The sequence below is a fragment of the Microcaecilia unicolor genome, chromosome 12 (assembly GCF_901765095.1).
Source record: "Microcaecilia unicolor chromosome 12, aMicUni1.1, whole genome shotgun sequence".
Classification (NCBI taxonomy): domain Eukaryota; kingdom Metazoa; phylum Chordata; class Amphibia; order Gymnophiona; family Siphonopidae; genus Microcaecilia; species Microcaecilia unicolor.
The window spans coordinates 82,797,566-82,811,146 of NC_044042.1; the positions used below are offsets into that span (position 1 = coordinate 82,797,566).

Below are 13,581 nucleotides of genomic sequence, written 5' to 3' on the forward strand. Positions count from 1 at the left end.
TGATGTATTGTAAACCACATTGAGCCTGCAAAGAGGTGGGAAAATGTGGAATACAAGTGCAATAAATAAATAAACTTTCGGTGGCCATGACCCCAATATTGCAGCCACAGCAAGCATGTGACCTGATCCTCCCTCCCCCCCCCCCCCCGAGGCATGAACAGATGTCAACTATGCAGGCTGTGAGTTTAAAGGTGGGGTTTGGAGCCCATTTGGGGTCATGATTCACAGTTTGGGAAGTCTTGCTCTAGGACTTTGCAGCAGGCTGTGCACATGCTGACAAAATTCTCGGTCCTCAGAGTAAGCAAGAGACTATTCTTCAATCTCTCTGGCTAAGTGATCCAGCTATTTCTTTCACAGTGGTGTGTCTTAGAAGTAGTCTGAAATGTGTTTGAATTATAATTATTGGAAAGATGTATACAAAAGCCAGTTAAGAAATGTCGGTCTAGAGCAAAATAACTCTCCAAAAATTGAATGGATGAAACTTGATATGGTGGAAGAAATGGTGAAAAGAAACATTGAATTCAAAATTGGACCATATCAGCCCAGGAGTTCCAGAAAAATAACCCCCCACCCCCCACCCTGCACACGCCAATATCTCTCCGGCGCTCCATCTTGTGGGCTGCTCTGGGCCATGGCCCCACCTCCTTGCTCCGTGGGGATTGGCCTCCGCAGGCAGTCTCCTGCTCCCTTTCCCTCACTACCATTGGCCGATGACAGCTCTCCTCCCCAGCTGGTTCCTGCTGACATCAGACGCCAGCACTATTTCTGGGAAGCTCTTCCCCTGCTTCATTGCTTCGGCTTCTACTTTGGTAAGTGTTACTAACTCTGTAGTCTGCTTCTTATCTTCTGGTCCCTCATTACTGACTTGCCTGTACCTGGATTACTCTCTTGCCTGCCGCCTGCCTACTGACTTGCCTGTACCTGGATCACTCTTCGCCTGCCACCTGCCTACTGACTTCCGCTTGTACCTGGATAACTCTCTTGACCTGCTGCCTGCCTGGCCGATACATTTCTCACCCCGCTTCCAGCTCCGTCCCGTAAGTCCTGCAGGCTGCCCGCACCTAGGGGCTCAACCTCTGGGGAACGGCAGTCAGCGCAGGTGAAACCCGGGGTTGTCCAGCAGCCAAGCAGAACCTGGTCTGAGTACCGGACTCAGCAGCGCTCTACTTGGTACAAGAACTCACAAGTCTGACACTAAAAGAGGAAACAGAGATTAGGACTGAATAGTCACTTATCCATATGGAAAAGGGTCACTAGTGGAGTGCTCCAAGGACCTGTATTGGGACCTCTTTTTAACATAGTCACAAATTATCTGGAGAGTGGAGTTATGGATGGACTGATCCAAGTTGTTAAGAACCCCTTAAGGATTGTGAGCACTCGCAGAAGGATCTTATGAGAATAGTAGATTGGGCATCTAAATGGAGATGACATATATTGGGGAATTCTACATATGGTGCTGAACGTTAGGTGCTACTTCCATGCTGGATTTTCGGCACAGAAGCGTTCGGCAGATCTGTGTGAACACACAGCCCCGCCTTCTATTTAGCGTGACTTAAGTTGTGTGCGCAAATCCAGCTGTATTCTGGATTTGCGTGTGCAACTTAAGCTAATCAGTGTGGGTAGCTGCCAACTAACAAGCAATTGTTGACACTAATTGGCATTAATTAGCGTTTATGCACAGAGCTTGCTAAGTGTATTCTATAACATGATGTGTGTGAATTCAAAGTCGCACGGTTGAAAAGGGGGCGGGTTGTGAGCATTCCTAAAATCTATACGCATTGTTATAGAATACACCCAGTCTGCACCTAATTTAGGGATGGACATTTATACCAAATTTTACTTGGGATAACTACCAGTGATTAAATTTAGTCATGTGGATGGATGCTCAGCATATTCTATAAGCCATGCGGAATTTAGGTTTATTCTATAAACTACGCCTAAATTGACCAACTTCCACAAACTACTAAAGACCCATCTCTTTGACAGAATATACCACAAAGATCAACACATGTAAAATTCCCTACTTATACCCAGAATTGTAATCTGCTATACCACTATCATGTATTCCTTTACCCAAAATCCTTCTGTAATACCAAATGTATATTCTCTTCTTATTTCCACTATCCATGATGTAAGCCACACTGAGCCTGCAAAGAGGTGGGAAAATGTGGGATTCAAATGCAATAAATAAAAATAAATAAATAAAATACTTTATAGAATATGCTTAAATATATTTCATTTTGGGGCAGATTTTGTAGGCGTGATATCTAGAATCTAGTCCATAGTGCCTAAATGTTTCAGCATGGCTCTGCAAAGGGGAGAGGGGCATGGGTGGGTCGGGGGCATTCACTTAAGATGCATGCAACTCTTCCGATGTACACTTCCCCAATGTGGCCATGCCACATGAACTTTATCTTACCATAACATCACTTTGTATTTGTTCTCACCGGAGTCTGCAAAGGCCTCTCCGGTACTATGTAAGCCACATTCAGCCTACAAATAGGTGGGAAAATGTGGGATACAAATGTAACAAATAAATAAATAAAATAGAATAGTGTAGATCTGAGCCCAACTTGCATACCCGGACTTACACCAACTGAAACCAGGTGTAACTCCTCCCACCAAAAGTTGAGTGTCGATCCCGCTGCTAAGCGCTATTCTATAAAGTGGGCCAATCCCAGAATGTGAGTTACAAAATACTGTTCAGTGTCAATTTTTGTTTGTGATGAATTTTGAGCACCATTTACTCAACCCAGCCTTTAATGTGGACAAGTGTAAAGTAACGCATACAGAGAAAAAGAATCCTAACTACAGGAGTTAGGAATCACTACCCAAGAAAAATGGTATAGTGGAGAAACGATCTTCCTCTTGTCTCTCTGATACTCCTCTGCAATACTCCATTCCCTTTGGCTTCTAGCGTAAGAATTCTTAGAGTCATCTTTGATGATAAGTTGGCTTTTCATCAACATCTTCCATTGGTCATTTTATAAATTAAAGCTGATCTGCTCCATTCAATCCCTTCTCCAACTATCAGCACTTAATGTTCTGGTCCATTCTCTGGTTATTAGTCAACTCGATTATTGTAACTCACTCTATAAATCTCTCATATCGAGGGACCTATATCACTTATAGCTCGTTCAGAATACATCTATTAAACTTATTCATGGGGCCCGGAAATTTGACCTCGTAACACCCCTTCTGAAGTCCTCACATTAGTTGCCACTCCCTTATTGTATTACTTACAAAATCTTACTCTTGGTATTTAAAATTAGGTCTACTGGGGATCCTGCCTTTTTCACCTGCTTGCTGACTCCCTATATCCCCACTTGTTCTCTCTGCTCAGCGACACAGTAATGTCTGATCACCCCCTACAATCAGAGATATGACATACTTGAATTAGGCGTATTTTTTCAGTACAAGGCCCTGAACTCTGGAATCAGCTTCCAGAGCTTCTCAGATCTTAGACCGCTTTAAGGTTGATCTCAAAACTTATTTTTTTCTGATGACATTTTGCTGATGCTAGCTAGATGCAGGCATCACAGGGTTCACCTCCTTGCTTTCCTATCGTGATTATTGTAGTTCTCCCCCTTCCCCTTCTACTCTGTCTTTTTCCACTTCTTTCTTCTTTTCTATCTTTACCTAGCCTGTAAGCTGCTTAGCTGGCATTTCTGATAGGCGGGATAGTAAGTTCTTAATAAACTTGAAAAGGTTCTGAAAAGGGCAACAAAAATAACAAATGGGGATGGCAACCAACAAAGCAGGACTCAAAATAGAATTGGACAAGTTCCTGGAGGAAAAGTCCATAAAACATTATTAGCCAGATGGACTTGAGAGCCATTGCCCATTCCTGGAAAGGAGTTATGAGAAACAGATCTAAGTTTTTGGAATCTGCTAGGTACTTGTGACCCAGACTGGTCACTAACACAGACAGGATGCTGGGCTCAATGGACCTTGGTCTAATAGCATGGTTTGTCTTATGTAAGCTGTAATATTCTAGTGATGGATGGCTAAGGGAATGCTATTTTGAAATGGGCATCAGAACTGCCATGGATTGGCAATAATTATAACCCTGGCATCAGACATACAGTGGCCTTAGGTTTCCAAGAAGGCAGGAGTAGCTTGCACAGAGGAGCCATCATTATAACCCTAATGTTAGTAAGTATGCCTGAGATAGCTAGAGTGCACTGATGTGAACAGGGTTTAGCAGTCAAGTGAAGACAGACATGGGGATAGGTGAGAGGCACTGATGTTAGTTTGAATATGGTAATTTACCCACAGTAGTATATCAATAGAAATCAAACAAAATAAAACATGGAAAAGAAAATAAGATGATACCTTTTTTATTGGACATAACTTAATACATTTCTTGATTAGCTTTCGAAGGTTGCCCTTCTTCGTCAGATTGGAAATAAGCAAATGTGCTAGCTGACAGTGTATATAAGTGAAAACATTCAAGCATTACTATGACAGTCTGACAGGGTGGGAGGAGGGGGGTGGGTAGGAAGTATGCATGGGGACATCAAAGCATATCATTGATATTCTAACAGGATGGGTGTGGATAGGTGAGGGGAGGGTGATCAACAGAGACATACAGCTTTATGGTTTATAATGGGCTGGGAACCCCAGATCCTTGTTAAGTCCTTTCTGTTGGATGTTAAAATATTCAATCATTCTGACTTCAAAGGTCTTACGTTCTTGTATGGTTTTAATGTTACCTACCCACCCCCATCCTCCCACCCTGTCAGACTGTCATAGTAATGCTTGAATGTTTTCACTTATATACACTGTCAGCTAACACATTTGCTTATTTCCGATCTGAGGAAGAAGGGCAACCTTCGAAAGCTAATCAAGAAATGTATTAAGTTATGTCCAATAAAAAAGGTATCATCTTATTTTCTTTTCCATGTTTTATTTTGTTTGATTTCTATTGAAAACCTTAAGAGTGAACTAACACAGCTACCACACTCCCCACAGTAGTAGAAAGCTGGAGAGCAAGACAACTGGGCAGATTGGAAGGACCAACTGCTCTTTCTCTGCCATTGGGTACTATGTTACTATGAGGGATGGAAGTCTTTAGAGATTAAAGTACTCTTGTAAGAGTAGTCCTAAATATCTGTGACCATCTAGAAACTGGTTACCTTCACCTCAATTAAAATAGCAAATAAAGCATAGCATGATGCATATTTTTCCACAATTGCTTGTGAATTTCAGCAGCATCCAGGTTGTATGTTCTCAGAGAAGCTGAGTAGGCAGTTGGGAGCGAGTGTAACCCACAAACTGAATAAAGGTGGTGCATTTCCACCCCTAAAATAAAGCTATTGCAGAAAAATTAGATGTGAAATGGGTTTGTCTCAATAAATAAGTTTTCATGACAGAAGTCCAGAATTAGCAAATGGTTTTGGTAGAAATATACAAAACAAGAGGTCTGGAGGCTTGAGCATTTATTCCACTCAGTAGCTCGTTTCTCCTCAAAATAGAGTTCCTTCTTTCATCTGGTGGAGCCCCTCTGCCTCAAATTCCTACATGAGCTGTCAAACTAGGCAACTTGGAATGTAAAAAGTGCTACATGGTGAGACCACAAAAGACAATGTAAACAGTAAGCTGGAGTGGAACAGAAACTTTATTCAGGTCAGCTATGAAGCTTATTTCCTCATTTTCACCATGTTGTGATTTTCCGTTTTTATCCTCCATCTTTTATTCGGTTCTTAACATCTCAGCACAAATGGTACCAAAAGCCAATGCTACAACATTTTCAGTAATTGTATTTTCGGCCTCTGCAGACAGCAAGAAGGTCATCGTTGCCTTCAAGACAGTTACAGCCAATGGAAAGAAGTTGGTGGCTGTTCCTTGGGCGAGGTTCAGTCACTGTGAGCAACAGCTGTGCTTGTGACATGCTATTGTTCAGCTGTTGCAAAAAAAAAATGCCCTTTGCAAGAGTTTTATTCCTCTGACCTGGCACTGCAAGCTGAGACAAGAAGAGGTCAGCACAAGGAATTGAACTAAAAAGAATGACAGATGGGCAACAGTGAAGGATGTGGCCAACAACCATGTAAGTGTCGGCCGGGTGCCTTTCAGAGCTCTACTGGGGAATTATAGCATTTACTGGACAGTCGAGATGCACCAGCTGGATTCTTCAGTGCTGAAAATTCTAATGACTCTATCTAAAGGTCGAATGCCTGGGAGAATCCAGCAAACTGCTGGTAGTATGGAGGGTGGTTAATGGATAAGGTTCTTCAAAGCATGCTCCTCTCAAATCTCTGCATAGCGTTGCTAAGGGCAGAATGTAATGTGCAGAGGTACTTTTTTCTGGCATGGTCCTTGTCTATTTTAATTGTACTTGGAGGGAATCGCATTTCTTTAAGGTGATCTCTCTACCTGAACCTCCTGTTCCTTTAAGTAAGACATGTCTGCCTTTCTAAGTAAGCCTGTGATTTCCCTTTTCGGGGAAAGGGGGATGGACGGGACTGAATTCAGGAGGACAGGTCATTTTCATAGAGAAGTGGTTCTCTTTAAGCCTGATCTGCAGTAGCACCGATGAACACAATGGTTTATCCTCCATCCTGAGACAAAGCTGTACCTTCTCAACTCGGGCTTAGGGCAGGGCTGGCTTCATTGCTATCATTCATCAGACACTCATTGGACTTCAAGCTGGTAAGAGACTTGCAACTAGGGATGGAGGAAAGGGAGCCGCAGAGACCCAGCATGGAAGGTGTTGGGTCCTTTCCTGTAGGAAAGCAAATAAATGACAGAAATTGATATTAACACAGTAATTTCTAGAAAATTATCTGTCTGAACATTTCTCCCACAGAGGAACAAACTGCATCATTATGCCTTAGTTTTTCCTAGAAAACAGAGATATCTATTCTTTCCAACAACAATTGGATTTCCATTTGTCCCAACCCTCCTGATAGGAAAGGGTGGAATTAATATCTTTTCTCAGAGCAATCAGAAACATAACATCTTCCCATTTCCTTTTACAGACAGTCCATTCTGATTAGCACAGAGATCCATTCTCCAACTCTTTCCACAGAGAAACCAGAAATATTCAGATCTCTCTATCAAGGGAAAAAAGTCCATCTTAAAATTGTGGAACAAAAGATTGAAATCAAGGAACGTCTGTGAACATGCTGAGATAGGACTAAAGGCTGCACATTGACATTTTTTTTTGTAAATAAGGGATTACAGATAAATAGTTTAACCAAGGAGCCCTTACCTATGGGACCCCAGGGGCCTGCTTCATCCTTTCCATCCTCTAGCTTCTGTGAGTCAGAGTTGAGGCTGACTTCTGCTGATAGCTGTTCTGTACTCCCAAAACTGTGCCTGAGCGGAGGAAAGTGAGAAATTATCATTGGGGATGTGGCTACAACATGGCAGGAGGGACAGAAAGGGAAACTGCTCTTTCTTCACCCTTGTCTAGAGGACTGGGTATCATGCAATGTGAACAGTTAGTAGGTCATTCATCCATTATAAACTCAGCTTGATGAACACTGTTTCAAGGGGAACAACAGTTCTGAACCTACTTAGGTGTCAAATTGTATTCTATGTACCTTTCTCTATTGAATATCAACCACCTGTTGGGTAAAGCCAGGAAGAATTCAAGGTCTGCTATGGTCCATGTGCATACATGGTACTCTGTGAAAGCTCTTCAGGGGGAAAGCCAAAATGGAAGATGTGTCAACTTCCCCACCATACACTGAAGTCAAGGAACATGAGATACACAAGGACAAATATGGAGAATCCCCTTCCTATATGGCCCTAGGTACAACTGAAGAAGGCTACCTTCTGTACAGCTTGGGATCCAGTGCAACCTCATTATCATTGAGTGTCCCCAGGGATGGCCACTGGTTCACCAAAGGGGTCACCATGTCCTTCGATATGTTTGCCAAGTTGGAGTTCTCACCAGAGATCAAGCCAGTTCTGGAGCCAGAGATGAAGAAAGAAAAGAGAGGAAAGCAAACAGAACAATCAGGGAGAAGGGAAGAGAGACAGAAAAGAAAGGAGGAACGAACCAAGGTGTTTTCTTGACCAAAGAAAAATGGATTATAAGGTTTATAGATATAATAGCCCCATGAAAAAATTGATTACTTTGGTGGTGATATTTTTATTGAACCAATAAGAGAGAAAAAGAGAGAGAGAGTGCTCTTTGGCAAGCAAAAGTTGGATTCAGAGGTGTTTTGACATAACTAACTGACCTGTGCATCCTTGCTACCGTACTTGACCTTTCTGGGGTCTTTTCCTTTCCTGTCTTTGCAGTGGTTAAAATCTGCGTTTCTTGTAAGGGCTGCAGACTCTAAATGGGGTGTCCATCTGCTCACTCATTATTTAGGATACAAAGTAGGCCTACTGAGGGAATACATCTCTACTATACGTTCTTGAGACTAACCTTAGAGTAAGGTTCCTATATAGCGTACATTCCATTATTATGCATTACAATTCAGTACTATGTGTAATATGCATTTTCTTGGTTTTCTTACAGCTTCAAAAAACAGAGCTTGCAAGGGTCGTGGTTTAGCAGAAGCCATTACAAGAAACAAGATTAAGGTCCTCTTTGTGCATATCAGAAAATCCTACAATCATGGGTCTTGAGTCTAAAAGGTCTTATCAGAGATGTCTGATTAAGCAGGCCCTATTAAAAGACAGTTGAAGGCCCCCAAATTAATCCAGAAGACATTATATATGTATAATTGTTTTATATATAAAAATCCTGTATATATATATATATATATATATTTATTTGATATATAGTTATACATATTATTTATTTGCCAAATCAGAGAAATCGATATCCTGAAATATCCCACTGCTGAAATGCAAAACTTGACAGCACATGAAGACTACAATGCACATCTTGTTTCTGAATTCCCCACATTTCAGCACCTATTACGGCACATCTTCTGTTAAAAGTTTTACTTTTTGTGAAAACAAACCTTCCTCTCTCCCCCCTCCCCCTCCCCCTCAGCAACATGCCGTGCAGCCCTAATGGGTGAGCGCAGGAAGACAGAAGTGCTGGGCATGAGCTGGAGGAATCTCGCTCCTGGGAGAGGGCAATAACTCGCACATTTGCGGGCACACTCACAGCTGTTCCTGCAGTTCCAGGATGATACCCTCCAATTCTCGCTTTTCCAGCTGGTTCTGCACTTTCACCTCCTCCAGTTTCAGTTGTAGTCGCTTGTTCTCTGCTTCCAAGTCCTTTAGCTGTGATTCTCGGAGTCGCACCAGCTCTTCTAGATACCCCTGAGGCAAACATACGAACAGAGTCATGAAAAAGAAAATGGTCATGAAAAGGCTGGATTATGTCTATTTGTGAATCCTCACAGAGAGGTAATATTTCTCCCTAGTGTCTGATCAAATAACCAGGCTAGAGAATTCAGCCAGAATGAGTAGAGAACAAAGCAGAGCAATCCATCTCACAATCCTTTGGCTCAAGCACTGTTACCAGCCTCAAGTCACAAAAAATGTTCTGATCCTTTGGGACCAGGCCTGGCAGAGATGCTACGACATGGAATTAGATTTAAAAGAATGGGATTAGGGTTAGAGTCAGGTGTGTAAAGGATTTGAGTAGGACTAGAATTAGGGTTAGTTTTAGGATTGAGAAGGATTCCGGTATGGGATGGAATTACGGTGGCGGACAGGATTAGAATTAGGGTTAGATTTAGCACTGAGAAGAATTCAGTTATAGGAAGGAATTAAGGTTAGGGCTGAATAAGGGATCTGAGTAAGGGGTTAGAGTAGGGGTGGGATTAAAATTAGGGTTAGAGTTAGGACTGAGAGGGATTCAGGTATGTGATGGGATTAGGGCTAAGGGATTTGGGGATGGAGGGTTGGGGGTTAGAGATACATTACTTTTTATACCTTCTGTGCATAAACAATGCGGAATTTTTGTTCCATCTTCCTCCACTTGTTGTACCAGCTGTCCTCGTCTGTAACCAGTGGCAGATAGGGGTGCTCAGGAGAGCTCTCATCACTGGTGCTGCTGTCCACGCTTCTCCTCTCATCCTCATCACTGAGATAATCATAGCTGCCCAAAAAACAGGGGGGTGAGAGAGAAGGACTACCACTACCACCTAAGGTGGCAGGAAATGAAAGAGACTCAGGAGCACCAGATTACAGAGCAAAGAGCCAGGGGATGAGAAGAGTAATCTATCAGTCTCCTCCTCTGGGTCAGCACATGTCAGGAGCCCAATGATGGGTTCCCTTAGCATTGGTCACAACTTCCTTCCATGCTGGGAGGCTGCTCTGGAGTCTAGGTACAGGGGGACCTCGATCTGTAGGAACAGCTGATCATAAGTTGCAAAAGAAACCAAAAGCAGGATCTGTCTGGTGGCTCAGTGACAGTACTGCTATGTGGAGGGTTTGATTCCCTGTAGAGAATGACACGGGGATGGGGACAGAGCTTGTGGGGACAGGGTGGGGACACATCCCATGGGGACGGGGACAAATCCCACAGGGAAGGGGACACACTTTGTCCCCGTATCATTTTCTACTTTGAAGCCTGTTAATGAACTGGACTGTTATTTATGTTTGAGTGATGCAGTCAACAATAGTTTGCCTGGGGGATTCTGTACATCCTGGTACCAGCACATCTTCTAAGAAGACAACTTCTATTCCAGGAAGGACTGTGGAAGACAGGAGAGCTAGATTGAATCCTGAGATTGTTGATGACTTATTTATCCACAGATTAAAAAATCATAACAGTGCTTCATAGGGTATATTTCTCCCCCGTTAGGGCATATAGAACGGGTTGTATTTTGTACTCCCTGGACATTTTAACAGGGTGGATTAGGATTCCTTGGGGTAGTAGAAATCAGCTATTGTTGGGGTTGGAAGGGTAGAGGGTGATGGTGAGGAGGGTTATTATAGCTGCTCGCTGTTATTGTTGTTTTCTATTTGTAATTTATACAAAATAGTTGCATAGCATATTGTTCCTTTTATACTTTAATTAAAACATTTAAATATAAAATCATAATTGTTCGAGGCTCCTGAAGATGAGGACAGAGCCCATGGGGACGGGGTGAGAACGGAGACAGAACCCATGGGGAAGGGGACAAATTTTGTCCCTGTGTCATTCTCTAATTCCCTGCTTAAGTCTTCAACTTCTGACTGAACCAGGGTAGGGCTGTGGATACTGAACAGACAGCATTCACAGGTGTGTGTGTGGGGGGAGGGGGGGTGGAAGGGGAGGGGAGGGGTCAGGTATTGCACAACAGTGACACCTATTGGTCAGATTTAGGATCCATGATTGTAGGATTTTCAAAGGAGCCTTAGTGCATACTCCCCATAAAAGGACCATCGCTGCTCTGACTGAACTAAATTATACTGGGAGGGAATATAACATAGGAGAAATAAAATCACCAAAGAGCTGTAAATTAAGGCTCAGTGTGTCAGGATCCCAGTGCTTTAGGTGAAAGTTCAAAGCAGGAGGAAGATTCTAGCCAAAAAGGCCCTTGGAACTACAAGTACATAGACTCAGCAGAGCTGAACCATAATGACTGTCAGGCCATTCTGTAAACATTACAGCCAGCACTTTTTACAAATGCCATTCACAGCGTTTAGATTATCTTTGTACATCCAGTACTGTTATCTGCAGAAGTGGCTGCGTCAAGTATGCTCAGATAGCACCAACCACAGTCACTATCTGTATAGCTGAGCAGTTTATGTAAGGATAGCTTTTTTTTTTTTTTTTGCCTTTTTCTGTTCTACCTTAAACTGCTTGACTGTACAGTGACTGAATTTCACCAGCGTTCTGAACAGGTCGGCAAAACACCTATGCAGTCCTTGTCCTGCTCTGGCACTATCTAGGTATGACCTATACATATTTATTATAGATATATGCATACACTGGTGATAAAGATCTACTTAGGCTCAGCTGTATGTACATACACAAATATTAGGAGGCGGAACATCGTATGTGCAATGATGGTTCCATTGTGACACCACCACATATTCCTCTTGGGGATATAATGGGTGTAAACGGTATGGTCTGAGCACATTTAAAACACTTTATAATATTTGTAGCATTTTAAAGTGCATATATAAAAAAAAGATAAATTATTTTGAACCCAAGTTTATTATAGTGAGACTATCTAGGTAGTACCTGGGGCAGTCTGTAACCACCCCTCTCCCCCCCCCCCCCCCCTGATATTCTAAAGCATTTAACTGGTCAGGATCGGCACTAGCCAGTTAAATGCTCCATAACCGGCTATCCACAAATTTTCAGTGGGACATAGACGGCCATGACCTGCTGAAAATTCAAGGTTAGTGGCTAGCAGATGGCTGGTTATATCGCCCAATATAACCACCAATCTGCCAATTTTCAGCATGAGTTTGGCAGCCATATTTGGCCACGTGAACACCTGGAATACCTTTGTCCAGTTCAAACTTAACCAGCCAGCGCTGAGTATCGGCTTGGCTGGTTAAGTTTGAACTGGCCAAAATTAAACCAGATATTCAATGCTGGTCACCAAAAATGGCTCAGCATTGATTATCTGGGCTCAGTTCTGACTGAGGTAGTCAGCTGGGCTAACTGCTGTGGTCTGACTATCAGGCCCTAAGAATTTTCTACGCACTGTTCAGATAATGCTACTGAAAATTCAGGGATAAGAGATTTATATGTTTAGCAGCTGCCACTATATACCCCTATGACTATCAGGCTCAATGTGATCACTCCGTGCTGAATAAAAGAGGAAGCATTTAGGAGCATATAAAGGTCACTTACGCCCATAACAGCTTGGACATTACTTATGTGACATTTGCCAGCAGTTACCTCTGGGTGAACTTCAGGTATGGTGTGTAGTCTATGACAGCCGGCGTTTTCCCATCCATAACCTCTCCCTTCAGGCAGAAACTGAGAAAGGAAATACAAGGATGTGGCCTGATGAGGGTGACTGTAAAAGTAATCTATTCTCGGTCTCCTCCATCCAGAAGGAGGCACCATAGGGCAAAGAAAAGTAGTTCCTATTCTCACCCTATCAGTGGCGTAGCTAGGGTAGTTGACACCCGGGGCCGGTCATTTTTTAACCCCCCCACCCCCACCCGAAATCCAGTACTAGGCATACCGAGAATACAAAACACTCAGGACCTATAGAGCAATTCTACCATACCATAAGCAGTCATTTGTACGAGTCACACAAGGAAAAGGAAAGCATCTTAAACACTACAGTGAGCACTAGAACATCAATTCACCTATTGTAAAACGAAAACAGACAGATTAGTGCAGATCGCCAACCGAAAGCCATGTCTTTTTCACAAACACAGATATACCCTAATCCACTATAGAATAAGTAATCACAAACTTTCTATTTAGACAAAAATTAAACTGAACCCCCGATGCCAGACTCTGCAAACAATGCAACACCACAGAAACAGAAAATGTCCTCTAGTACTGTGCAAAATATAAAGACAGCAGATGTAAATTTGAAAAAACTAACAAATACCAATCACCACTTTACAAATTAACAAATAGAAATAAAACAAATAATATCATTTTATTGGACTAATACATTTAGCTTTCAGAGGCCAAAACCTCCTTCCTCAGGTCAATTCAGTATAGTACTGTTACAGTGTCCTATCCTGACCTGAGGA

The 13,581-nt window shown here is 42.5% G+C and overlaps 1 protein-coding gene across 2 annotated transcripts in view; it reads right to left on the reverse strand.

Moving 5' to 3' along the window:
* Positions 1-5,614: 5,614 nt before the first annotated feature.
* RUNDC3A (RUN domain containing 3A) overlaps positions 5,615-13,581 on the reverse strand; it is a 41,157-nt gene continuing 33,190 nt past the window's right edge. Inside the window, exons 6-11 of one of the 2 annotated variants that reach the window (XM_030221916.1) lie at positions 12,764-12,844; positions 9,853-10,018; positions 9,077-9,234; positions 7,780-7,917; positions 7,214-7,320; positions 5,615-6,724 (exon numbers count right to left, since the gene is read on the reverse strand). In XM_030221916.1, the coding sequence (XP_030077776.1) occupies positions 6,582-6,724; positions 7,214-7,320; positions 7,780-7,917; positions 9,077-9,234; positions 9,853-10,018; positions 12,764-12,844 (793 nt within the window). In that variant the 3' untranslated portion in view covers positions 5,615-6,581. The remainder of the gene's footprint in view (positions 6,725-7,213; positions 7,321-7,779; positions 7,918-9,076; positions 9,235-9,852; positions 10,019-12,763; positions 12,845-13,581) is intronic. The other variant, XM_030221915.1, reaches the window with a different exon arrangement.